The 27243-nt window shown below is 38.3% G+C and overlaps 1 protein-coding gene across 3 annotated transcripts; it reads right to left on the bottom strand.

Annotated features, from left to right (window-relative positions):
• Nucleotides 1–1344: 1344 nt before the first annotated feature.
• On the bottom strand, nt 1345–4791 carry LOC145167424 (endonuclease V family protein). 3 transcript variants are annotated; one of them, XM_079086632.1, is made up of 9 exons: nt 4549–4791; nt 4209–4467; nt 3898–3960; nt 3672–3711; nt 3352–3416; nt 3145–3177; nt 2117–2245; nt 1676–1762; nt 1345–1510 (listed from the first exon to the last, which is right to left on the bottom strand). In XM_079086632.1, exons 1-8 carry the CDS (start codon nt 4629–4631, stop codon nt 1721–1723), a joined length of 714 nt encoding a protein of 237 aa, XP_078942758.1. In that variant the 5' UTR covers nt 4632–4791; the 3' UTR covers nt 1345–1510; nt 1676–1720. The 3 variants fall into 3 exon arrangements, with proteins under 3 accessions (XP_078942758.1, XP_078942757.1, XP_078942756.1); XM_079086631.1 differs by having other exon boundaries at nt 1345–1570; nt 3061–3177; nt 4549–4789; XM_079086630.1 differs by having other exon boundaries at nt 3061–3177; nt 4549–4789.
• Nucleotides 4792–27243: the final 22452 nt, after the last annotated feature.

The raw sequence follows: 27243 nt of genomic DNA, 5'->3' as shown, positions 1-27243 counted from the left end.
TCTGTCAGATTTAGATTAAGAAAGAGGGTAGAAAAAGAGGTCGAAGACCATCGCAAGAGCCTCCGTTAGATCCCGTCATTTCCGCCGGAGAAGACGAGCACCGGATTCTGACGAAAAGGCTCTAGAATGACGACCACAACCACCCATCAGAAAGGGGTGGGGAATGTTCGTCGGAGGGTGGAGACGCTGGTGGTGGCCGGCAGTTTGTATGTGTGTGTTTGAGTGCTTCTTTCCGATCAGTAATAGTGAAGGGGTGGATGGGTTGGGGAAAAATGAAGGGGAGAGGGTTTATTTCTTATTTTTTTAATTGAAATTCATAATAAAACATTAAATTAATAAAAAAAATAAAAATAGAAGGGTATTATGGTCATTTTAAATTAGGAATGGACTAAGTTCGCAACAAAATCGTCTTTCAGGGGTGAAGCGTGTAAGGTTAAAACAAACGAGAGACGATCCAAGTTAATTTTTGAAAATAAAGACTAACACGCTTTGTGACATTGCACGAGGGATGAATGATGTAATTTACCCTTTATTTTGTTGGTTGATGCGGAACTAACTATATAGATGGTAAATAATGCTTATGAATCAAATGACAAATCCATTATTTTGATTAATAAATACTTTTTTTTGTCCAACATTCCTTCAAAAATAATTTAACATAGGTCCTAAATTTTTTGTATATAATTTATAAAATTAGGTGATTCATGGGACCACCTTCAACAAACATAAACTCTCTCCATGAATTTTAGGTAAAGTACAATAACTATTTCCATAATTTTCTTTTTAAGTTCCTATATAACGGAATAGCGTAAGTTTATCTGGTCATATAGACGTTAAAATACTAATAAAAATGGGATGTGTACAGTGGGTGAATTTTATTTTTTTTAGAATTCTAGGGCCTGTTTTGTTATACTTAATCGCAAAATTCAGGTGGGTATTGTAGAAATTCTCAACGGAATAATACTTAAGAAAGGGTTTGGACACAAAAGTATAAATATCAAACAAGTGTATCACGAAATATATGTATACACACTAGGGATGAAGATGCTTGAAATCGAAAAAAAAAAATGATAATCTAGTGACTTTTGAAAAAACAATGGAGAGCAAAAACTGATTTTTTTTTTTTTTTTAATAATGTAGCAACTTACATGCCACATCAACACCATTTCCAATCATTGAAATGGTCAACATTGAAAAAAATTAGAAAACATAATGTTCGTTCTAAAACAAAAAATAATACAATATGAAAATCAAAAGAATCAAAAATAAAAACATAATGTATTTTGTGTCATTTGCCCTTTATTTTAAATGTAAACTTTGATCGAACAACATACATAAGTCTCATCGTTGAATAGACCATATCTACTATTACTTGTTTACAACACGTGAATTTTTACAATTTAGTCGAATAAAGAATTACAATATATATTAATATATATAATATGTACCTTTTATTGTTAAAAAGTTAATGTAAACCAACATCCATTCTATTTGAATGCCACTGTGTCATCTGTAACAAAATGAACAAGATTTTTGCCAACTAATCAATAAACAACTCAACAATATCTTCCTGTAACAAAACAAGAATTTAAATAAAACAATAAAAAAATTTCAAAAATAAGAAACAAAAAGGAAAAAATTTATATATGATGAGATCTAGTAATGAAGGGCATACCAGGTAAGTAAAGTGCAGTAACAAGTTACAACATCCCAACAGGATTCAATGATGCTTCCGAAGATACTCTCTTGATCTTATGTCAGCCTACAATCAAAAGTAGTTAAATTATTAGTAACATATTTTTCTTTATAAAAAAAAATTAAATTAACTTTTTGAATTTGCTAGTCTTAATTTTACAACTTTATTACTGATGATTTATAATATTAAATATGGGTATGAGTGACACAAGGAAAATAACATATTACATATCATAGAATAAACTTAATAATCTTCATATATTAATTTTGTTCATTGTTTTTTCTTTAATAGGAAGAAATGAAAGTAGGATGCTATATATAATAAACAATTCAATGAAAGTACATTGTTATTTCAAAGTATAATATATATATATATATATATATATATATATATATATATATATATGTTAACTTTGCTGACCTGGCGAATGGGCTCGGGGACACGGTAGTTGCATGTTCTTCTAACAACTTCAACAGCAGAAGCCAAAGATACACGGTGGCCTATTGAAACAAATATTGGTTTAAATGATCCTTTACTTGAATGTAATGCCTACATAAAAAAAAAAAAAAATAATAAATAAATAAATTAAATTAAAGAGGATAAATTATAAATAAACGTCAATATTTTAACATCTTCTTCTTCATCAGTTTGTTTATTACAACATCCTACTTTCAAATCTTTGAAAAATCTTACCAATTATAACACTAGTGTCATCAAAATGGATAGATTTTTCAAAGTATAATGTCGTAATAATAAAAAAAAGATTAAAAGTATAATGCCTTTTAATAAGAAAAAAGTGAAAATATATTGTTGTAATAGAAAGGAGTTAAAGAAGAATAGTGTAATATACAAATAAATAAAAGGATGTTGTTGTTTATTGCATTTAGCCCTTAGTGTTATGATGTTATCTAGTTTTTTGTTTTTGACTTTTTGTTTTGCATTTTATATGTATAAAAAAAACAGCTTAAGTGCTTAACCTTATGATGAATAGAAGAAATCTATTACCTAATTTTGTAATAAAAGATATTGAGTGAAACAATTTCAATTTTGTCTTTCTAATGACGAAAATATAATTGATTTTGTGTAGGAAAAATGTAGGAAATAAATAACTACCCTTTATATAGTTAGTTAAGAGGGGTAAAATCGTCCATTGAGATTCTTCATTGGTATAAGTAGTGAGATATGAATCTAATTATGTTTTTCAAGATTGTCTTATTCTAACAGTAAATCAAATCGATGACTCTTGGCTACCAATTGGGATTATAATTTATAAATGAGTCACATTTTAAACAAGATGATAAACATTAATTTCAATAAACATTAAAGAGTTAGAAAGGATTAAATTATAGAATTAAAATTCTCACAGCTCCTAAAGTGTTCCCTGAGTCCCCAATTAAATAAATGAAGTCTATGTTGTAATTCTCATCAGCTTCAAACAGCTCCCTTACTTTTGAGTTAGTAAGACCATCCACATGATGCAACTGAAAACACACACAAAAAATGATCAAATTGTAGCTCAATTTTCATGTTTTTTTTTAAATAACTGAAAAGAGTTGAAAGTAGAATGCTATAATAAAATAAATGGAAGTAGGATGTTATAAATTATAATAATAAACAAATAAATGAAAGTACATTGCTATTTCCTGAAGACTTACATTCTTCCCTATGCCAATTGTAGGAAGATTGGCCAGAACCCCAAGATGGCAAGCTGAGCCAAAGCCTACACACCAAAAGTTCACAAAAGAGTTCAGTAAATGCAGTTTACTTAATAGCAAATTCACCTTCTAGAATTTAACCTATTAGCTTCTTAAGTTATTTAGATATTACCAGTTTCACTAAAATTGGCAACTAGCAAATCACAATCCCTCCATTTTTACTTAATATGGATCTATAAAATATACTATAAATTATAAAAAATAGTCATTCACCAAAGCATAGTTCATAGATTACAGAAAAGCTTAACGGAAACACATGCCTCGAGGATGAAGTATGCCATTTCCATCAATCATCAATAACTGAGTATAAAAGAAAAAAAAAATTGCATGTCATGGTCTACAAAATAATTTAAAACATATAACAAACAGAATTAATGAGGAGATTCATTCTGTGTATGCATGCCAAATTCACTAATGGCAGATGCATACTTTATCATTAAGTCCCATGTTTCAGAAAAAAAAAGTATAATGAAAGACAAAAACTACCTGAGGGTAGAAAGGATGAGAACCATTCTGCATTTTCTCCAATAGTTTTAGAAATATAGGAGCCTGATTACGAGTAAAAATGTAAGTTATTACACAACTTTACATATTAGCTTATTTAGCTATAAGGCTTATTGCATGATGAATGGAATACTATATTATATATTTCTCGAATTGAATGATTACATCATTTTGGTTGCTGTATAATCCATGAAAGTGAAGGCGAATTTTTTAAAAAAGGTATTTTCTGATCGAATTACAGGAAACGTTTGGGGAACCTGAAAATCGATAAAGAAGTAGAATTAAAAACACACCTCTCTAAAGCCAAGAAAGCCAGGAACATATGGGACATCGATCGTAACGATAGACGAATCCTCATAAACGACATCGAGAGTTTTAAAATCCAAAACAACGAGGGTTCCGCAAGCAACTGACGGATCATCTTTTGAGAAACTTATATCAACTCCGCCTATGTACTTCAACAATTCTACTCCACAACCCTCTCCTGTTTCCCCCAACTTCCACGTGTAATCATCTTCGGTGACTAATTTCTTCTTCAGCGAATCCTGAACCCTAATTGAATTCAGGTGAATTGGGTATGTGAGCCCTAGCTGAAAGACGAATGAGCGAATGACCGAACGGATGAGTACTTACTCGAGCCATTTATGAGGAACGTGATATTGATCGGAGGAATACAATGCCGACGATGACGTTGAAGGGGAGGATTCAATCTCCATGTAAGCTCGGAATCTCTCTTAGAAGTTGTAATGTCTTGACAAAAATACAGTTTGGTGGTTTATGATGATATAACGTGTTTGAATCATCTGATTTTAATTTTTATTGTCGGTTACTTACATTTTGATGCCGGAGTACCGACTCCTATTTGGATAGCAGGTCCGTCCCAAAAGGCGATAGCGCGACCGTTTTAAAGGTGCCCGATTTTTTTACCTAAATTGTTATATTTAGAAGAGTATAATTAATTTTTTTCAATTATTGAGTTATTATAAAAAACTTGATAACATTTGTGTATTTTAAGGGTCAATTTTTTCCTTTCGCTCTGGACCCAAAATATGTTTGGAACGACCTGTTGGGCAGTGATGGAAATATTTTGGGTTGGCTTAAATAGTCTATTTAGTTTTTGAAGTATTTTTATTCATTGAAATTATATTGTTTTCCGGGGCATGTTCAAACCCGAGGATAGTCGAATTAACTAACTTGAGAAATTTGTTTTCTAACCATTAATTACTAACTAGTCGTTCAAAAAGAAAAAACTTATATTTTGATTTTTTTTTAGATCGAAGACATTTTTTTTTCAAAAAAATCCAATTTTTAACTATTAATTGTTATTTAGAGATTACCAAACAGATAAATTATAAAGACCTTATATTGTGTACTCTTTTCTATTTCAGACATAAAACATTTTTAATTTTCAAAATAAACTCAATTTAATATATTCATTGTTATTTCATTAATGGAATTGGTATCAACGCTTACCAACGCGTACCCCTATATCTCTAACTTGTATGTGCCCTAAACATCCACCACCTATATGTCTAAGTACTTATACTTCTAGAGACGTTTAAATATGTATTTATATTTCTAAAAAATATATTTTTTACTTCTAAAAATGTAAAAAATATATATTATTACTTCCAAAAACATAAAAATAGATATTTATACTTCAATTCAAAATATTTATCTATTTTCTATAAAGTATATTTATACTTCTAAAAAATATATTTATACTTCTTTCTCAAAATACACCTGATTGAATATCTCGTCGACATGGTCGTTTCTCTTTATGAATAATGAGAAAGTGGGGTAGAAAAGGCAGCCCTTGATGTTGTTCAACGATTGTAATTGACACTCCTTCTTATATATGTAATTGTCGTGCGTATGGGATCAGATGTGGTTCCGCCAAATTACAAGGTGCTCACAATAAGATGTAAGAATATGATGTTATAGTCGACTCATCCCCTCACTATGGTGTGTGTGTGTGTGTGTATATATATATATATATATATATATATATATATATATATATATATATATATATATATAATTATATATATATATATATATATATATATACACACATATATATGTGTGTGTGTGTGTATATATATATATATATATATATATATATATATGTATGTATGTATAATAATAAAGATGGATTTTCTAGATTACTTTAATGTACTTGCAGAATTTCACATAACTAACTTATAGGCACATGCAATCCTAGAAAATTCTATGAATTTTCTCATAATAGAAACATACTTTGAAACTTCTAAATAAATCTGGATATAATCGAAAATTACAGGTTTAAACACATACCTTATGGTTGTTATCGCAAATAGCAATGTACTTTGAAGAACCCTTATTGGAATGCTAGCCCCAATAATATGGAAGCCTCTAATGAATCACACCAAACCCTAGGATCGAAATATGAGAGGGAAGAGAAGGATTTTCGAAATTCCTTATAATTATGCCGATTTATGAGTCTTATGGAGGTCTCTATTTATAGTTGTAGGAAACCCTAATTTGAAATTAAAATAATAATATTATATTGCAATTCAAATTCATTTTTCTTATCAAACAAGAAAGCTTCCAAAAGCCCTAAAAGGGGCTCCTAGAATCATCCCCTCCTAGGGAGGTTCTAGAAAGTTTCCTTGTTCAACTATTGAACAATTACACTCTAAACATTAGACCTATTAATTAATTCTAATTAATCCAGACAGTTTAATTAAATTAATTTTGATTAATTCTTAATTAATTACTTTTATTTTTAATTAATATATTAATCCAATAATGTTGTTGAGAGAAAAACTTGGAGACACACTTGAACAAAAGTTAGAACAAGTATAATGCGGAATATTTAATCTCAAAGGATCTAAAAGCTCAACAATAATATAGTTAGATAGTTAGAGAGTTAGTTGCGGAAATGTAAAGGAATGGAAATGACAGCAATTGTTATATCAAGAATACACTTAAGCTGATTCATAACAAGGAATGCGTTCACTCCAAGTTAATAAGGAAGATCAAGCTTAGTGATTAAGTCTTAAAGACTTGCTCCGAAGAGAGATTATGATCAGCAGGATTATGATAAGATTTAAGTAAGAAGATATGAGTGAAGAAAGATAAGAGAGATAACTTCAGAATGTGTATTCAGATAGAATTCTTAAGTTATCGGTTCCTTTTTTTATCTCTATGAATACAAAGAGAGTAAGTCTCTATTTATAGAGACTTAGAAACTACACTAGATTACAACTTTATAAGCAGCCGTGCAAGGCATACTGGATAATAGAGTGTATTACATAAAAAACAAATAACATAATCTAGCTAAGTTGACTGCGGTAGCTGACTCCGGTTGCTGATGAACAAGATTGACTCCGGGTGCTGAAGCGGTTGCGGTAGAAAGATGGTTGCGGTAGCTAAGATGGTTGCGGTAGCTGAGTTCAAGAGGGTCACTTTTATAATTCAACAATTTCCCCCTAAGTGACCTCTTTAACTCCGGTTCAGCTATCAAGTTTGAGGAACTTGATCAAAATCCACCAGAACTTCCTGACGTTTTCCAACCATGTGATTCTTCTTGTGATCTCGAACTTGACTTCTGCGGTAGTATGCTTAGATCTTTCAATTGCAGTCCGGCAGATGTCAAGTTGTTTCTTGGTCAGGCGGTGCATGGCAGTCATAGGAATGAAATATTTGACGTTGTCAGTCTTCCTTTTGAATATGACTCCAAGTTCAGGGTAGTTTGTTGCGCCTAGAGATCTTTCTTGGAAGCCTTCGGTAGGCATTGGCACAGGTTCAAAAGGTGGGAGATCAAACTTCTTGAGGATGGTGGGGTAGATATCCGCATCTATCTTAGCAAAGTCACAAACCGTATCCCTAAGAAAAGAGTTGGCTTTTTCAAGTGCTATCTGCATTTTAGGGTGCTTTTCTGACTTGTTTTGGAACACCCTGGCAATAAGGAAGATTTCTTCCGGATTCATACAAGGAAAGTCTGCCTGGGTGCGGATGTAGTCATGCTCCCTTCTGGTGAGGGTATACTGGATGTGGTCGGCCTTCATAAATTTCATGACTTTGTAGTTCTTGACTGCGGATGGTCTGTCGTTAGACCATATGTTTTCAATGGAGGAGGCATGTTTAGCATGAAAAAGACTAAGTCTCTCAAACTCCATTGGCAGTCTCTTGTGATCTGGAAGGCTTTGGTTAAACTGCTCAAATACAGTGAAGTACTTGGCATTTGGAGAAATTGGTATATCCCAGTATCCATCAGCAGGGGGTTCAGCATAAGTGAGGTGCGGTCTGTAATCTTCGTCTAGGAGCCTGCGGTGCGGATTGATCCAAGAATTGATCAAGGACTCATCCATCATTGTGTCAAACCCGCATTCTCTCCAAATTAACTCTGCCAGCTTGGCTGCTTTCCAATCATGCTTCCTTTGAGCGGTGGCAGGGGAGTCTGTGGTGCTTGGAGAAGACATGTTTTCAGCCAAGTTCTTGAAGTGCGGAGGAGTCTCTGGCTTTTTGGGAGTATCTTTTGGAGGTGAAGTGTGAGGAGATGGAGTATGTTGAGATGGTTGCGGTGGTGTGGGAATTTTTTCAGTGATGATGGGGGGACTCTGATGAATAGAAGTATCAGAGTGATGAACTTCTTGTTCTTCATCACTTCCCCCTCTTGAGGGATGCAACCCCGGTGCTTCCTCAAGCCATTGCTTAAGTCCATCCACCTTGTTGAAGACTTCTTGGAACTGAGCTTTGAGAGCTTCTGCCAAATGTTGGTTGTTTGGAGTGGAGGAGCTGAAGAGCAATTTGTGGATTTCTTTGGTGAGCTGGAGGATCTCAGGGCCATGGAAGTTGGAGGAAAGGGATTTCTACAGTCTGTTGATGGTTGCTTGAAGAACAGAGATAGTGGACTCATAAGCAGTATGAGTCTCATCTATCAATTTCTGAGACTGAGAAGCTTGATCCGCGATGGCCGCTTGAAGATCCGTTTTGATTGCGGTCACCTCAGTAATGAGGCGTTCCGCTGCAGCCATGAAGTCCTTGTGGTCAGCCTTGCGGTTATTGTCAAGGGACCGGATCCCCATCTCTACTTTGAGAGAGATTCGTTCAGCAGCCATGCGTTCCCTTGATTCCAGACGCTCTAATCTTTCAATCAGTGACTGCGGTCCTGGAGTGTCTTCAGGTTGCGGTTGAGTAGGCTGGACCGCAGCCAAGATCTGATCGATTTTGGCTTGAAGGCTCATGAACTCCTTCCGGGTGACAACATTCTTCTTCTTTTTCTTCTTCTCTTTAGGCTTGGAAGTCGAATGTTGAGAACCGCTGGACTCCTCTTCTTCAAACATCATGAGGTCATCATCAGAAGGGCTTGGATTGTTTACTTCTTGGATGTCTTCATCATCAAGACCGAAGGTGGAAGCTGAACTGAGTTCGATTGCAGGTTCTTCGTCTTGTGAAGGATTGAATGTAGGAGTGGGAGATGGAATGGGAGTTGGAGTAGGAGGAACTTTGGAGGTACCTGCTGCACCTGAAGCTTGAGCTTTTGAAATTGTTTCAGCCAGCTGATTCATCCAATTCTGAATTTTTTGAATGGTGGCTACGGTACTGGCATTGCTGATGGTATTTGCCCAATACCTAGCCATGGACTGGATCTCCTGTTCTTTCTGTTGTTGCTGCTTGATTTGTTGTTCCTTGCGGGCTTGGAAAGCCCTTTGGAACGCATCATACTTCTTCTTGTCTGACTCAGTTACCGGATTGTACTGTAACCAAGAGTCATTGGATGCATCATGGTCAAATCCTTCAAAGCGCACCGAAGTGTCCTTCAGGTCCACGGATCCTTGCACATTTGTGCTCACCGTGCCTAAACCACCTGTAAAAGATGAAAGCAGAGTAGGATTTCCTGAGCTTCCTCGGTCTCCTTGACCCGTGGTCAAGTGTGGCCTCTGCTCAGTTCTGGCATGGGCGAAAGAAGTGCCCTGCGGGTGGGAAGGTGTTTGTAGTGTTTGGGTGACAGAAAGAAGAATGGAGCGCAACTCCTCTGGTGAAAAGAAATGCAGTCGGGAAGCCCTGGAGACCTTAGGGCATGAACCAGTGTCGTCCTCTTGGGAGTGCACTGGGGGGGAGTCTCCACGTAGTTGAGAATCAGACTCACTTTCTGAGTCTGACTGGAAAATGATGGTGGTGTCGAATGGGTGTGCGGGCACCCCAAGGACTACTGGAGCCTGTTGAGAGGCTTCAGCATCGGTCCGGTCACGCATATGGATAGTGGTATCGGTTGTTTTCCTTTTCTTGAAGATAGAGATTGGATGCCTATCCTCATCTGAATCACCGCTAGATATGATTGGGGCAGGTTTTGTTTTGCGTTTCTTGGTGGGTGTGGTTCGTTTAGGAGCATCCTTCTTGGGTGTTCTTTGTTTCTTGGATGCCAACTGCTTTCTTCTTTGAGAAAGATTGGATAGTGTAATGGAAGAGGGGACTGCGGTACCCTCAGGGATAATGGCTGCGGATGGAAGAGGCGGGGTAGGAGGGTATGGGGCAATACCTTCCGTAGCCTCAATGTGGTCTGAGACATCAGCAGTCTCAAGACCAAGAGAAGAAAGGATATGAGTAGGGAGTCTGCGGATCGGTCCAAATATCGTTTGATCAGAAGAAGGGTTGTACCTTTTAAGATCCTTAGTGACGAAAAAGTTGATGTCACTACCCATGTCTATTCCAGCATCCGCATGTAAGTCTGAGATGCAAAGTGACTAGAACCGTGCAAATGTGAGCTCGGTTGGGTTCTCCCTTGGGTGCTCTTTGGGAATGTATTGGAGGAAGTCGTCCCAAAGGATTTGTCCATAGTTTACGTCGTGGCCTGTGTAGATGCTCCATACCAATTCCAGTAGCTTCAGTCCCATGTTGTCGATGCCTCCGGTTCTGCCGGATAGGCAGCGGATGACAAAATGACACACAAACTGCCATACCGCAGGCAGCTGATTCTTTTTGAACTCACCACTCCCTCGAATTGGTTTCTGATACCCCATCTGGTAGAGTGCGGATGTAACGTCTGCCATTGAAGGTGAGAAAATCTTGATGGAGGGGTGAACCAGAAGATTAATGGCATTTAAGAACTTTTCTTTGGACAAGATGACCAAAGAATCGTTCATGAGATTGAGGTGAACTTCTTGGGGGTTCTCCGTTGGGTGATATGCAGAGAATGCACATTTAAATAGAGTAGAAACTGGAACAACGTCTGTAAATGCATCGAATGGACCAAACAGAGGGTGGTTCCTGAGAAACTTGATCATAAGCTTGATGGGAGCATTATATGAAGGATGATCTTCAAATATTGCTCTGAAATTACTTGAAGCGATTGTTGGAGAGTCAGAACCTGTTGGATTTACAGAACCTGGAGCCTTGGATTGCTTCTTTGATGCACCTGATTTCACCATTGTTGAAGATTTGAGAGAAGAAAACAGAGTTCTTGAAAGTTTTGAAGGTTTTGAGGAATTTGGGAGAAAGAATCGATATTCAGAAAACGTAAAGTATTGTTTGGGAAGAAGACGGGTTTATAAAGGAGGTAAAAAAATGTTTAACCCTAGGTAAATGGTAAGGATAGGGTAAAACGTCGATTTGGGTTTTGGGGGGAATCGATGAATTTTGGATTAAATCTCAGCCACACATAATTAAAACGGGTTTGAAGAGATTTTGGGAGATTTCCAAAAGGGGTTTTGCATTTAATGTAAAGTCAGACGCATGTCAATACGTCAGGTGATCGAGGGGGTGATGGGAGAGGAAGTTGTAACGGATGGGACGTATTGGGGAGAGGAAAGGACAAATTAAGGATGAGTTTATTGAAAAACGTTCTTTTTGTCATCATCCCTAAAATAGGTCTGATACAAGGATTATTCAGAAAGAGAATGTGACAGTTTCTAAAGAGAATGTTTTTTGTCTTTAATGTTTAATTTAATGAAGGATCATTAAATAGCACACAAAGATTCAAGAGTGGATAAAACAGTTGAGAAATTATCATGATGATCGCGGATGGAAAATTCATTGCGGTTGAGAAGCGTCATTGCGGATGAAACTTTCATTGCGGTTGAGAAATGTCATTGCGGATGAAACTTTCATTGCGGTTGAGAAACGTCATTGCGGATGAACAAGGAAAGACTGTAGTGAGAAACTGAGGAAAAACACTTGTACAAAGATTAGTAATAACAGACCATAAAGACCCATGAGAGATACGTATGATATATGGTTGTGGTACCTAGACAGCGGTACCAAAACCATCTATCACACGTAATTCTCAGTTAGAACCGCAACGGAGACCAAGGATGGTATGCGGTAGCTAACAATTCAAAAAGAATTGCGGGTCTGGATTCATCATTCCTAACATTTGCAGGAAGATGTTAAGCTTTGTTGAATCGAGCGCTTTTGTGAACACATCAGCAATCTCTTCATGAGAAGGGACAAAGATGAGTTCAATATTACCTTTCAAGAAGTGGTCTTTGATGAAATGATACCGTAGTTCAATGTGCTTAGTCTTGGAGTGCTGAATTGGATTGTGAGAAATAGCAATAGCACTTTCAGAGTCATAATAGATCGGTATCCGCAACATTCTATACCCGTAGTCCATTAGTTGAGTTTTCATCCAAAGGACTTGAGAGCAACAGCTGGCTGCGGCCACATACTCGGCTTCTGCAGTTGATAGAGAGACACAACTTTGTTTTCTTGAGGACTAGCTGACTAGTCTTTCACCCAAGAATTGACATCCTCCTGAAGTGCTTTTTCGATCGAGCTTGCATCCGGCATGATCCGCATCTGTGAAAGCTTGCAGGCTGAAGTCATTGCCTGCGGGGTACCATAGACCAAGAGATTTGCTTCCTTTCAGGTACCGTAGTATCTGTTTGGCTGCGGTCATATGTGAGACTTTTGGGTCAGCCTGATACCTTGCACATACACCAGTTGCAAAGACAATGTCTGGCCTGCTTGCAGTGAGGTACATCAAAGAGCCGATGATGCCTCTATAAGTCTTGTGATCCACAGATTCGCCTGAGGGATCAGCAGAGATCTTATAACCGAAGGCCATGGGGACCTTAGCAGATGAACAGTTGTCCATAGAATATTTCTTCAATAGTTCAGTGGTGTATTTTTCTTGATGAATGAATATGCCTTGCGGTACTTGTTTCACTTGAAGACCTAGAAAGAAATTAATCTCTCTATTCATGCTCATTTTGAACTTGTTGGTCATGAGCTTAGCAAATTCATCCACCATGCCTTGATCAGTCGAACCGAAGATGATATCATCCACATATATTTGTACCATCATGAGGTGGTCACCATTTGCTTTTCTGAATAGTGTGGGATCAATCACTCCTCTCTTGTACCCGGATGAGACAAGGAATTCAGAAAGAGTCTCATACCATGCTCTTGGGGCTTGCTTCAGACCGTAGACTGCCTTTTCAAGCTTGTAGTAGTGGTCTGGGAATTTAACATTTTCAAAGCCTGGAGGTTGCTGAAGATAAACCTCTTCTTTTAGTTCCCCATTGAGAAAGGCACTCTTAACGTCCATTTGGTGTACCTTGACGTTTTTGTGGGCTGCGTATGCTAGAAAGATCCGGATAGCTTCCATGCGTGCTACCGGAGCATACGTTTCATCGTAGTCAATGCCTTCAAGTTGACTATACCCCTTTGCAACTAGCCTTGCCTTGTTTCTGAATACCGCACCAGATTCATCCAGCTTATTTTTGAACACCCATCTAGTGCCAACAATGGAGTGACCACGTGGCTTCGGAACGAGCTGCCAAACTTTATTTCTTTGAAATTCTTCAAGCTCTTCTTGCATTGCGGCTATCCAGTCAGGTTCAAGCAATGCTTCTTTGATCGTTCTAGGTTCTACCGAGGACATAAATGCTGCATAGTGGCAGTGATCAGATAGGTCCTTGGAAGATCTAGTCTGCATGCCTGCGGATGGGTTCCCAATGATTTGACCTGGTGGGTGGTCTTTCATCCATACATGAAGACGTGGCAGCAGATGACCAGCAGCTGCGGTAGAGGGAATATCTTGAATGTTAGAGGAATCTGCGGTTGGAGATGACAGTTCCCCCTGGACTTGAGAACATCCTGCTGAGTCATCTTGATCTATTGGAACGGAATTCTCTTGAGCAGTTGGGAGAGGTTCCCCCTGGGTTGCAGATAGGAGTTCCTCTGGAACCTGAGAAGGTTCCCCCTGGACTGCGGATGGGAGAGTAACAATCCTTGGATCAGTTCTAGTGTCGATATTTTATATGAGTTCATCATCCGAATCCGAAGATACGTTTGATGGTAATGCTTCTCTGTGGACAGGAATTTGAACAACATCAAGTACTGGAACCTCGACGGTTGCGGCTAGATCCGGAGTAGATCTTTCCTCCTCAACTGGAGAGGTGGAAGTATTGAGAGAGGCTACTTCAGATAGAGATGGTCCAGAAACATCAGCATGTTGTTGTTGAGCTGCGGGCGACACAAGAACTTCGGATAGTTTCGCCGTTTCAATAGGATCGAAAAGATCCTCATAGTTGACTTCAACTAGATTCAAGGGACCTGAAGAGGCAGGAATGTCACTTTCCATGATTGCGGTGGTTTCAGTAGATGGAGGGGCGTCGCGGATGTGAGAATCATCAAATTTCACATCGAAGCTTTCAATGATCAGCCTTGTACGCCTGATGAGCACTCGATAAGCAACCTTGTTAGTGGAGTAACCAAGGAATATGCCTTCGTCGGACTTCGGTGCAAACTTGTTGAGCTGATCTCTGTTGTTGATCACGAAGCATCTACACCCAAAAATATGAAAGAAGTGAACATTGGGCTTGCGGTTGTTAAGGCCCTCATACGGTGTTTTATTGAGGCGTTTGCACACGATACTTCGGTTTTGGACAAAGCATGCGGTTGCTACTGCTTCAGCCCAGAAGTAGAGAGGAAGTTGGGCGAAGTTAAGTATGGATCTGGCTGCTTCTACCAGTGTGCGGTTCCTTCTTTCTACTACACCATTTTGTTGCGGTGTGTAGGGTGCTGAGAAGTTGTGAGAAATGCCTTTGGACACCAAGAAACTGTTAAGAAGATGATTAGTGAACTCGGTTCCATTATCACTGCGGATGCGTCTAACTGGAAGCTTGATCTGAAGTTCGATTTATTTGATGAAGTTGATGAAGATCTGCGGTGTCTCTGATTTGAGTCTGAGGAAGAAGACCCATGTGAAGCGTGTATAGTCATCAACAATAACCAGTATATACTTCTTGTGGTGGAGGCTGGCTACGGTTGATGGACCGCATAGATCAATGTGCAATAGCTCAAGTGGTTCAGAAATAGAAGAGTCCATTATCAGAGGGTGACTTGCTTTAGACTGATTACCACATTCACAAGCCGGACAGAGAGTATCGTTGCTAAATTTGAGAATAGGGAGACCGCAGACTAGTTCTCCAGTGACTAAGTTGTTGATGTACCGGAAGTTGAGATGAGCTAGCTTACGGTGCCATAGCCAGTTGACTTCGGATACAGCTTTGGACAAGAAACACAATTGCGGTTTACCAATGATTAGAGAAACATCCAAAGGGTACATGGTACCTTCGGATCGAGATTTGATCAGGCAATTGTTTCTATCACTCGTCATTACGTAGCAAAACTGATCATCAAATTCGACACGATGTCCTGCTTTACATAGTTGGCCAACACTGATGAGATTGTGTTTAAGGCTTTCTACATAAGCAACCTTCTGAATGGAAAAGTTCCCCGTAGTGAGAACACCGTAACCTCGGATGACACCGTTTGCATTGTTACCAAACGTGACATTTCCACCATTGCATATAGGCCTGAAATCCCGAAGGTACTCTAACCTTCCGGTCATGTACAAGGAGCAGGCACTGTTAATTAACCACTCTTCTTCTTGTTCCTCCTTGCACAAAGCCTGAGATTTACACGGTTAGTTTAGGCATCCAAACAAGTTTGGAGCCTGGGACAATTGATGTGTTTCTGAGTGATGCATGGTCCGAGGTTGCAGGGACAGGTCTCTTGTCAACTTTTGAGCCTAGTCCTGGGTGTTTGAGTAGATTTGGAGTGTTGTGATTTTTTGAAAAAATATGAGGTTTCTGACTCTGACTCGATTTGACATGAGATAAAACCTTTTGACAACTACACTGATATTTACAAAAGGAGATTTTGTCTTTTGATCTAACACTGTGATTGGTCAGCGGTTTTAAGGATGTTTTGGATCTGTTACCGGTCCAAGATGGGTTATTCCTGACACGAGTGTTTTTGGGTTTTGAAAAAGTCTGTTTATGAAAGGTTTTAGCACGTGTAGATTTCTGAATTCTTTTTGATGGATTTGGTAAGATACCCTTCCATTTGAAATTTTGACGTGACTTTAAAAGTGTTGGAGTGGGTAAAATACCTTTCCATTTAGGATCATTTGAAGAATAGACCTGAAAAACATAGTTTCGAAAAGATTGAACACCCTTTTGGGTTGTGTCAGAAGGAGTAGGAATGACTTTTGAAACTGAACTTTCCTTTTTGTTTGTTTTCTTGAAAGAAGAGTTTTTTGAAATGTAGCGAGAGAAAACAAATTTTTTAGGACTTTTGGATTTAGGAAATCTGACTTGCTTCTTGTTTTTTGAAAAAATTTGTCTATTAGTACCGCGAAATCTGATTTCTTCTTTAAAAGCCTTTTTTTGCCAAAGATTTTGGTGAACCGCAGTCATTGTTGTTCAACTGCGGTTTCCTGGAATTCTTAGAATGATTTTGAAAACGCGGAGTTGAGTCATCAGAACTTGAGGATTCAGGAATTTGGGAACATTGACCTACTTCAAAATTTTCTATAGGTAGTTCATGAAATATTGGCTGAAGAGTTACAATTCCTTGAACTGATGACTGCGGTAGGGATGACTTGACTACCGCTGAGTAAGTCTTAGATGGGACTTCGGTGGGACATTTGTGGGACATTTGACTACAGTGAAAGATACTGCGGTCTGAGGACAGAGATGGAAAGTCTTTTGAGACTTCGGGGCCCTCAACAACAATCTCTTCATCAACTACGGATGAAGTTTGAGAATTTGGATAGATGGTGCCACAGATAGGAATTTGATCACATGTGTGACCCGAAACCTCCGACACAACTTCCTCAATGACACAATTATTGCTTAAGTTGTGCAGTCTACCGAAGTGAGTTTTAATATCTTCGGGAAAAGTCTTGTCATTGACAGGGAAATGAAATTCTCGGTCTGGAGGGACATACAGTCTGTCTTTGTTGAACCGGGGTGAGGAATCCATTGGGGTAGGATATCCATTTGACCAACCCCAATTGTATGTATTGTCCACGGTTCCATTGTTTACCAAATTTTCAATAGCTTCACTTTCATTAAACAATTTTTCAATTAAGAGATTTAAGCGTACAATTTCTCTCTGAGCTAAATCTCTCTGGTTCAAAGCTATCTCTAATTGGGTTTCACTTAACATTCTTGCATCCTTTTCTAACTCTAGGTCCTTCTCTAACATAGCCATCTTAAGTCTTTTGTTATCCAGTCGTCCTCTCACGTGGAACATCTCTTGGGACGCAATGTTCTTCTCATCTAAGGCTTTATTATAGTCTGTAAGGACGGCAGCACAAGTGTCATTAAGATCATCTATGTAAGGCTGACAGTCATGCATGATATAGTTTAGAGTTTAGATCATGAGTTTTACCTGTTCGACGATGCTTAGTGTTCCATCCTTTGCCATGTAGCAGTAGTTCTTGTTCAACATTGTAGACCCATCATCATCCGCAGTGGCTAGCATGCATATTTTCCATTTTCCTTTGACACTGCTGATGGCCTCATCTTCGTCTCCGGATGACCAGACTTGATGGTCTCTTTTGACATGGGCCACGTATGCCCTTGCCTTTTCAGCTTTTTCTTTGTCTTCCAACTCTTGAGCCATTCTAAGGTAGAATGCTCTGTCTTTTACTACATTGGCCTTACAATCTCGTGCAAAGTGATTCTCTTTGTTGCATTTGTGACAAATTACAACATTAGTCTTGTCTTCTGAAGGAGTACCAGAGTCAGTGATTTGAGGAGACTGGTGTACCTCTTTTGGTTGAATATTCTGAGATTGCGGTGGTGGATGAGAACTTTTGGGAAATCGAGAGTAGTTATTCTGAGAACCGAAGTTACGGTTGAATGGAGGTTTGTTGAACTGCTGATTCTTGCGGAAGGAAGGAGGTGGTAGACGGTTGAACTGTTGGCTAACCAGAGCAATAGCCTTCTGAAAATCTTCTTCATCATCATATTCAGAATCCGCTTCGTATGACTGCGGTAGAGTGTCATACGAGGAAGGGTAAGGTGACTGCGGTGGAGCTTATGCTATGAGAGCAAGTGGTCCTCCGAAGTCAGCACAGTCTTTGAGTACGGTGGATTCTTGAGCTTGCAGCTCTCCATAGAGCTTGTAAAGTGACAGGGAGTGAATCTTTCTATCGCCTTGGACTATCATCTTGGCCGTAGTCCAATGTCTGCCCAAACCATTAAGAAACTGAAGATTGATTTCATGGTTACTGCGGATGGTGCCCGCTTTGGATAACTTGGTGACTATCAGGTTGAACCTTTTGAAGGAGTCTTCCAAACTTTTGCCAGTATGAGCTTTGAAGTTGTTGAACTCGTTGAGTGCGGTAGTAAGCTTCTTATCTTGTGCTTGTTCTGAGCCTTCGTACATGTTTTTGAGAACATCCCAGATCTCTTTCGCTGATTTGCAATTTATGATAATATCGAAGTTGTCAGGAGCAACTTCGCATGAGATTTCATAAAAAGCAACAGCATCATTTTCCATTTTATCGAGATCATCCTTGGTGGGACGGCTCATGGCTGGTTGACCTCCTCCTAGCCTGGTTGCAGCGCCGTCAGTTTGGACTGGTGTAAGGACTGGAACATATGGTCCTTCTTCTACGGATCGCCATACATCTCTACCCAGTCTTCTCAAGTACCTTTCCATTCTTTGTGACCAGTGATGATATTCATTTGCGACTAGTATTGGGGCTCGGTTAGAACCACCGACACTGTTGGAAACATTTAGAGATAATGATTGTGCCATTTGAAATTGTTTTTTTTTGTTTTGAAGAAATGAGCTTTAGTGGTATAGAAGGCTCTTTGAAAAATCAGAGTTCCGTTTTCAAAAAGCAACCACTTTGGCTCTGATACCAATTGTTGAGAGAAAAACTTGGAGACACACTTGAACAAAAGTTAGAACAAGTATAATGCGGAATAGTTAATTTCAAAGGATCTAAAAGCTCAACAATAATATAGTTAGATAGTTAGAGAGTTAGTTGCGGAAATGTAAAGGAATGGAAATGACAGCAATTGTTATATCAAGAATACACTTAAGCTGATTCATAACAAGGAATGCATTCACTCCAAGTTAATAAGGAAGATCAAGCTTAGTGATTAAGTCTTAAAGACTTGCTCCGAAGAGAGATTATGATCAGCAGGATTATGATAAGATTTAAGTAAGAAGATATGAGTGAAGAAAGATAAGAGAGATAACTTCAGAATGTGTATTCAGATAGAATTCATAAGTTATCGGTTCCTTTTCTTATCTCTATGAATACAAAGAGAGTAAGTCTCTATTTATAGAGACTTAGAAACTACACTAGATTACAACTCTATAAGCAGCCGTGCAAGGCATACTGGATAATAGAGTGTATTACATAAAAGACAAATAACGTAATCTAGCTAAGTTGACTGCGGTAGCTGACTCCGGTTGCTGATGCGGTTGCTGATGAACAAGATTGACTCCGGGTGCTGAAGCGGTTGCGGTAGAAAGATGGTTGCGGTAGCTGAGATGGTTGCGGTAGCTGAGTTCAAGAGGGTCACTTTTATGATTCAACAAATGTATTAACAAATTAATTTTCTCTCTTTTTTTATTAATCCAGACCATTTCCAAGGTATGAGGGCAACCCAAAAATGACTTTACAATTATTCAACTAATTATACCAATTTAGTTAAGACCTTAGACACCCTAATCCAACAATCTCCTACTTGGATAAGTCGTCAACTACAATTGCAAGTATAATCCTCTGAGAAACTAGTAAAGAGTGCATTCCAAGCCGATGCCTAACTCTGATTAAATCATACATCAGCCCTAAGATAAGTGATCAGCTATTCCTCTCGTTCTTCCTGATATCGTATGGACATGAGAGATGGATTATAATCAAACTCATGGTCTATTATTCTGTTTCTCGATTTTCCGATTTGTGATGACGTTATTAGACCACCAATTGAACACATGAATGTAGTCTTGGCTGGACCCAACACATGAATGTAGTCTTGGCTGGACCCAACACTTATAATGTCAACATCAAATCACAGAGGGGTCCAAAGATTTCGCTTTCGCTAAATAGGCAAAAGGAATGAATAAACTTTGACTAAATAATCATACATTTTACTTGTCATATCATGCATGGAATTGCACTTTATGACATCCAGTTACGGATGTGTTGGAGTAAACTAATGCACAACAAGTTCGCAAACTATGACTTATATATCTCCGTTTTAAGAATATAAGATATTATCGTCTTAGAATTACTCGTGATTAAAATCCATGAAGCAATCTCTAAGCGCGGGTTTAACCAATACTCAATATCTCCATTTTCTAAGTACTCATGAATATTGCAACAATCCCTATGCAATGTCCTGTTGGATTAATGTGTCTAAGCTCATAACTAAATTGGTATATACTTGTAATTAAAAGCAAAATCCTTTTTGGGTTGCCCTCATAACTAGAATTTGATTAGAATGACATTTTTAGAATGAGGATAATTTATTAGTTTATTATGTGATTAATAAATTAATTGGAAATTGTAATTGATGATTTATTAATATATTATGTGACTAATATATTAATTAGAAATTTTAATAATCAATTAAAAATTAATCAGAAATAATTTGGAAATTAATTCTATGTTGATTAGAATTAATTGAGAGTGCAAGGGTTGGACTATAATTATTCAATAGTTGAACAAAGAAGGATTCCAGAACCTTCCATTATATTGACGGTTTTGAGGACCATATTAGGGTTTTTGGAAGCCTCCAAATGATAATTAGAAAACTAGATAATTACCTGATTTGAAATAGTATTATTATATGTTCAAATTTTCGGTTTCTAGGGTTTCTAAACAGCTATAAATAGGGGCATACCCCTAAGCATTTTTGGCCTGCTTGTGTACCTAGAGAATTTTGATTTCTCTTGTGATCCTCCTCTCTCCTCTCTTGTCTTCTAGTTCTAGGGTTTAGGTGTGAGCCATTAGAGGTATCATACTTTTGGTGCTTGCTTTATGGATACTAAAAGGAAAGGATTCAATGAATAGTTTTCTATAACAATTCAAAAGGTATGTAACCCTAAGCTCATGAATTTTGATTATGATCTAGGGTTCTAGTAGTTCTTTATATGTTGCTTTCAATATGTGAAGACATAGATCCTTATAGGTTGCATTTAACCTAATTGTTAAGAGTTTTTTCCGCAAGTACATAATTTTCGTAACCTATAAATTCCATCAGTGGTATCAGCACTTTGGTCTTACAATTTATTGTGCATTAGATGAATCAAAACAACAAAAAGAAAAAAGACGGAACACGCCCTTTCTAGTTTTTTCGATTTCTGTATCCTTATCTACCTAATCCAAATGCAGGTTTAATTTTTAGTGATTATCTTTTTTGAAACGGTTAAATCCGATATTTTATTCAAAATATATGATTAAAACCCTAATTTGGATTTTGACGAGATAAATTTGAAAGTATAATTTTTAATTATAAAATAATTAAATTGAATTATCTTTATGAATTTTAATAATATATTTAATTAAAGGATTGATTAAAAAGACAATATTAAATCTATAATTGGTTTAAAGATTAATTAATTAAGTGTTTAATTCGAATAATTAATATTTAAACCTTGTGTTTTAAAAAGGATTTAAAATACACCCTATACATATATATAAAATATTTAAATACTATATGTATAACGAAAATCAGTCGAATCTCTAGTACACGTCATTCACGAAGTCATACTATAAGAGAGGTATAAGAAACGACCTATATAATAACCTTTGAATGGGTGTCTTTTTCACCCACCGCTTTTTTTGTGTGGTGGAAGGTTGTTAGCCGAACGAATTTGATAATACATAATTACATTAAAAGTATAATTCTATAAAGTACTATAACATTCTTTCAAAATCTCACTCTAGTTACTTTAGGAAAATGTGAAATTTTATGCTAATCTATGAAAACACACATCGTTTCTTTATGACTCGTTAGTGGAGCGTGTGTGGTTAACCGACATACTAATATGGGACTACAAAGATGAAATGATGAAACAACTCGTGTTTATAATTGTTGATGGAGCGTGTGTGGTTAACCGGCACATCAATGGGAGATCATAAATCAATCGAGGGTGTTTAAGCGAGTTTGCATGGTTATTAACATCTTAATTGTGATCATCGGCATCCCAGTCCAATTGGTAAGAGCATAATCCGATATTAAACATGTCATTGATGTTTCAATGAAAATCTCAAGAGTTATAGGATTTTCATGTGATTGAAATTGGTAAGATGTTTCTACCTACCTAAAATAGTTTCATGATATGACTACGTCATCTCTCTTCATATTACGAAATGAAAATATGGATCCTAGCCTTAATTTAAATTTTGGGTTAATAATTAAGGATTAAAATCAACTAACTTGAATTCTCTCTTTTCCCACCTTTAGATGTCTGGTCAAGATAGTAATGATCTTCCTCATTCTCATGGAAATGTTTTTCCTCGTTCTTTTGGAGATGGTCTTCCACATTCTGGTCAAGGTGAAAATGTCTTCCCTTCTCTGGGAAATGGTGGAATTGGACATCATCGTCCTTCAACTCTTCCACCTCCTCATCCTGTGACTCTCCTATCGTCACGTTTTCCTCAAGTTGAAGGATATGAAACTACTCAAGTCCTATTAGCATGTAAACACGAAGAGGGAGACTTTGTGTGTGTGTGTGTACATGTTCTGAAAATAAAATCGTACATTGACAAGTTGGGAAGAATGGGTTTCGTATTCCCAAAGGAGCAAGCTGACGATTTGGTTCTTCTGTCGCTTCCAAAGTCATATGGTCAATTAATTAAGAACTTTCATATGAGGGACCTCAACGTGACCCTAATTGATCTTACCTATATGTTGGTACCTGCTGAAACAGAAATGCTTGAGAGTACAACTAAAGTAGAAATTATTAAGATTATAATCCCAAGAGTTCCATGGACATTGACAATGGTAATATTGGTCATCAATAAAAGATTTATCTTCCCAATCGAAAGGGATCAGCCAAGGCCAAACCGTTTGATCGTATGGTAAAGAGAAAGACTCTGTGACAACCTGGAACTTCAATCCTGTACACTTAGTCGATTCAATCAATATTCAACTTGTTTTGTCGATTTCTGGTGCCATTCTAGGGTTCATTTAAGTGTTCTAAGCTTACATTTGACCAAGGTTGAGTTTAGGAATGAGTCAGCACGTCCCATAATGAGAAAATCGGGCCATACATCCTCTTGGGAGGTGTGTACGGCCGCACACATGAGTGTACGGTCGCACACATGAGTGTACGGCCGCACACCCATCCTCCAGCCGCACACTCATCCCTATTTATATAGGGTGACCCCCTTCACTCATTCTTTTCATTTGGTTGCACTCTACTTTCTCTCTCTAAAAACTTCATCCAAGAACACTCTAAAGGCCTCAAGAGCGTGAATTACTCCATCATTCAGCTTGTTATAGTGGTAAGACACCTTCATCTAAGCTTAAAACTCATCATGTTCTTCGTGTTCTTCATCACTTGAAGGTGTACAACCGCACACCTTCATAACGTGGCCGTACACACCTTAAAGACTCTCCAAGGTGAGAGTTTGGCCTTGAAACACCCAAAAATCGACACTTTGAGCATGAATGAAGAGTGTACGGCCGCACACCTCTATGTACGGCCGCACACTCCCTTGTACGACCGCACACGCCCTCTGTACGGCCGCACACTCCTGTGTGCAACCGCACACACATGCTGACCGCACATCCTGGCCGCACACACACACTTTTGGCCGTACACCTACCTCGTTTGATCATATAGGGTCCCGACAAGCATTTCCAAGTCTCTAGAGTGGTTTTCCACCACTTATAGTGGTGAAATACCTTCATTTGACTCTTTTATGTGTCATTGCGTGATAATTAGGATCGAATCGTGATTAAGGCTTCACTTGAACACCCGGCTTTCCGTATCGATCCTTCAATCAAACCACTCGCTCAAGGTGAGTTCATACCCCTACATTTTCCGTATTTTTAATGTTTTCAGGGGGGGAATACAAGCTAAACATAAATGTTTTCAAAACTCATGCAATCCTCATACTTTAGCCCTTTTGTACTGTGTTGAGCATAAGGGTCGTTTTCACTAAAATTTGCATAGTTTTCCGGGTATGCTATTCACTACGTTATACTTGCAAACTATAATCGGTATAGTTTGGGATTTTTCTAAACATAACAAGTACAGAAACTTTCACTACTAAACATATACACTAAGACATAAATAGTTTACAGTTTGCATCACTACTTTATCATGTTTTCATAACTGTAATTATCACTACAAACGGTATACATTCAGATTTTCACTACGGTAGAACGCTACTACGCTACACGTAAACTAGATTGTACGATACTGTGAGATGCTACTTCAATGTTGTACCCTTAGGTGTACAGGGATAAATCCTATCATAGTATAACCAGAGTCTCCTGGAGGGAGAGCGTGAGATTTGTGAATAGATCTATTCGGGACTGACAATCCCACACCCGAACTGCTAGCTACAGTTGGGCAGGCATGCCCAGGGTGACAAATGTCATTTAACTCGACGCCTGAAGAACGTTGGAAAGGTCTCTAGTTATATCAAGCATGGTTATACGACTCACATTATGTATAAATCACCTTTAGTTTACGATCTGTCACTTTTCAATAGTTTTATTTATACTAAATAGAACTAACACACTATGTATAAATGCTGAAGCCAGGGTTTTCAACCAAAATCGATTATGCAAGGATTTCATATACAATATACTTATACTTCATGATTAGCCGTAGCTAGTCACATGAAGTAGTATTTTCACATATCACTACAGTTTTCAGAAACGAACATTCATGGTTTATATGGAACGGATAACGCTACATTTTCACTCAAAGAAAATATCGGATTTTCTTGACGCTATACAAAATACTTTTTACGAGCTCATCAACAAGTTTTCATTACAAACTACCGCTTATGAACTCACCAGCTTTATGCTGATATTTTCAAACTGCTTGTATTCTCAGGAAATCAGTAGACAGGTACGTGCTGGATTTTTGAGAAGCTGGAGCAATAAGAGTCTTATGTTTATATTTTATATATACTCTCTGATGTAATTCAAACAAGTTTTCAAATTGATGTAAACATTTTCATATATGTATACACTGTGATGGTTGTGTTGCTATGGTTGCTATTATACATTGGTTGTGATGCTATACATGACGTCCTCCGCCCCGGAACGTTTCCGCCATCGGTTTCGGGGTGTGACAGATTGGTATCAGAGCCCTTGTTTATAGCGAACTAGTATACCGAACCTTACGTGGTATACAACTATAAACACAAAGGGGCCTAAGTGCTCTACACTAAAAGTATACTTTAAAAAATATAAGTATTTTTATAAAAAGTATACGAGCATGCATACATAGCAGAATTCGTGACACTAGTAGAACAAAGCAAAAGTATTTGGATGTTGGAACGCTGCGGTTAAACCTGGGCAGTTATGTAATCATGTCTAGGGTGAATATAGCCTGATTAACTATATTCAGTCGAGACATGACCAACATGTGCTTGGGAGTGACTGTGGTGTTACAGCAGGCCTAAAACTTACCAAAACCATCCCACCTAAAATACTATAGGAGTATTTTAGCTAGAGCCGAACTCAGTATGCAGAATCACTCTAAGTATTGCTACCTCTTCTTCCTTAAGCGATAACTTACTTGCATTAGTAATCTTCCTGTGCTTATCGCTTGGTAAAACTCTTTTATTATCAGGATAAGATATATCTTGTTTCATATATCTTGAGGACTTACCATCCTCTTCTTCCTGATTGTTTCTAGAAGAAGATGCCTCCCCGACCAAGACCCATCAGAAGAAACGACGACACTCCGCCACCACCACCACCCCCTCAGTTCGACCCGTCATGTTTCAGGCCGCAGTTACAGCCGCCGTGACTGCAGCAATGGCACAAGTGAATGCTGGTGGGGCTGGAGGTGGAACCGACCCACAGAGACAAGATGGAAGTCATGGACATCAAAAGGAGTGTTCCTACAAGGACTTCATGACTGCAAAACCCAAGTCTTTCGATGGAAATGGAGGTGTCATCGCTCTGACTCGATGGTTCGAGAAGATCGAATCCATCTTCGAAATTTGCGCCTGTTCTGAAGCAAACAAGGTGAAGTTCGCCGTCTGCACCTTCACCGACAGAGCCTTGACCTGGTGGAATGGTCGAGTCAAAACCCTAACCCTGCCAGTGGCTAATGCCATGGGTTGGGAAAGACTGAAGGAACTCATGCTTGCGGAATACTGCCCGAGGGGCGAAGTGCAAAAGTTGGAGTATGAACTCTGGAACTTAAAGATGAAGGGTTCCGACATCGCTGCCTACACCGCGAGATTCTGTGATCTGGCTCTCCTCTGTCCGAGAATGGTCACCCCGGAAAGCAAGAAAATCGAAAGGTACATTTGGGGATTGATGCAACCAACCAAGGGGAATGTCTTGGCTGCTAGACCAGCTACATTTGAAAGCGCCAAGGATCTGGCTCAGACTCTGATCGATCATGGAATCGATCTGGATGAGGTGGCAGCTGTCTTCGAGCCACAAAAGAAGAGTGGTGAGAAGAAGAAGAAATCATGGAACAAACGCAAGGGTCAGTCTTCATAGGAGCCCTACAAGAAACAACAAACAGTGACATTTCATGCTGTTACTGCTCTTGCTGCTGCTGCAGCTACTGTTCCAACCACCCAATCTCCTACCGGTGGATATGTAGGAAAACTACCCCTGTGCAACAAGTGTAACTTCCATCATCACGAACCCTGCCGTGAGTTGAGTTGCAATAGATGTGGAAAGAAGGGACACAGCTTGATACTGCAAGGTGCCAACCCAACCAACCAACCAGGCTGCGGGAGCAGGTGCTGGTCAAGCTTGTTACGGATGTGGAGAGGTTGGGCAATTCAGGAGAAACTGCCCCAAGGCAGCAACTGGTGGCAATACAGGAAGAGTTTTGGCCATGGGCCAGGAGGAAGCAGTC

This window comes from Lactuca virosa, chromosome 3 (assembly GCF_052849685.1).
Source record: "Lactuca virosa cultivar CGN04683 chromosome 3, Lactuca_virosa_CGN04683_v6, whole genome shotgun sequence".
Taxonomy (NCBI): Eukaryota; Viridiplantae; Streptophyta; class Magnoliopsida; order Asterales; family Asteraceae; genus Lactuca; species Lactuca virosa.
This window is presented reverse-complemented; position numbering and strand designations above follow the sequence as displayed.

What these genes read in the sequence shown, in the direction of transcription:
- LOC145167424 (XM_079086631.1), bottom strand. Translation starts at nt 4,631, where the DNA reads ATGGAGATTGAATCCTCCCCTTCAACGTCATCGTCGGCATTGTATTCC. An exon ending in CAATTGGCATAGGGAAGAAT is followed by an intron (nt 3,178 to 3,351) that starts GTAAGTCTTCAG and finishes GTGTGTTTTCAG; the next exon opens with TTGCATCATGTGGATGGTCT. An exon ending in TCCCCGAGCCCATTCGCCAG is followed by an intron (nt 1,763 to 2,116) that starts GTCAGCAAAGTT and finishes TTTTGATTGTAG; the next exon opens with GCTGACATAAGATCAAGAGA.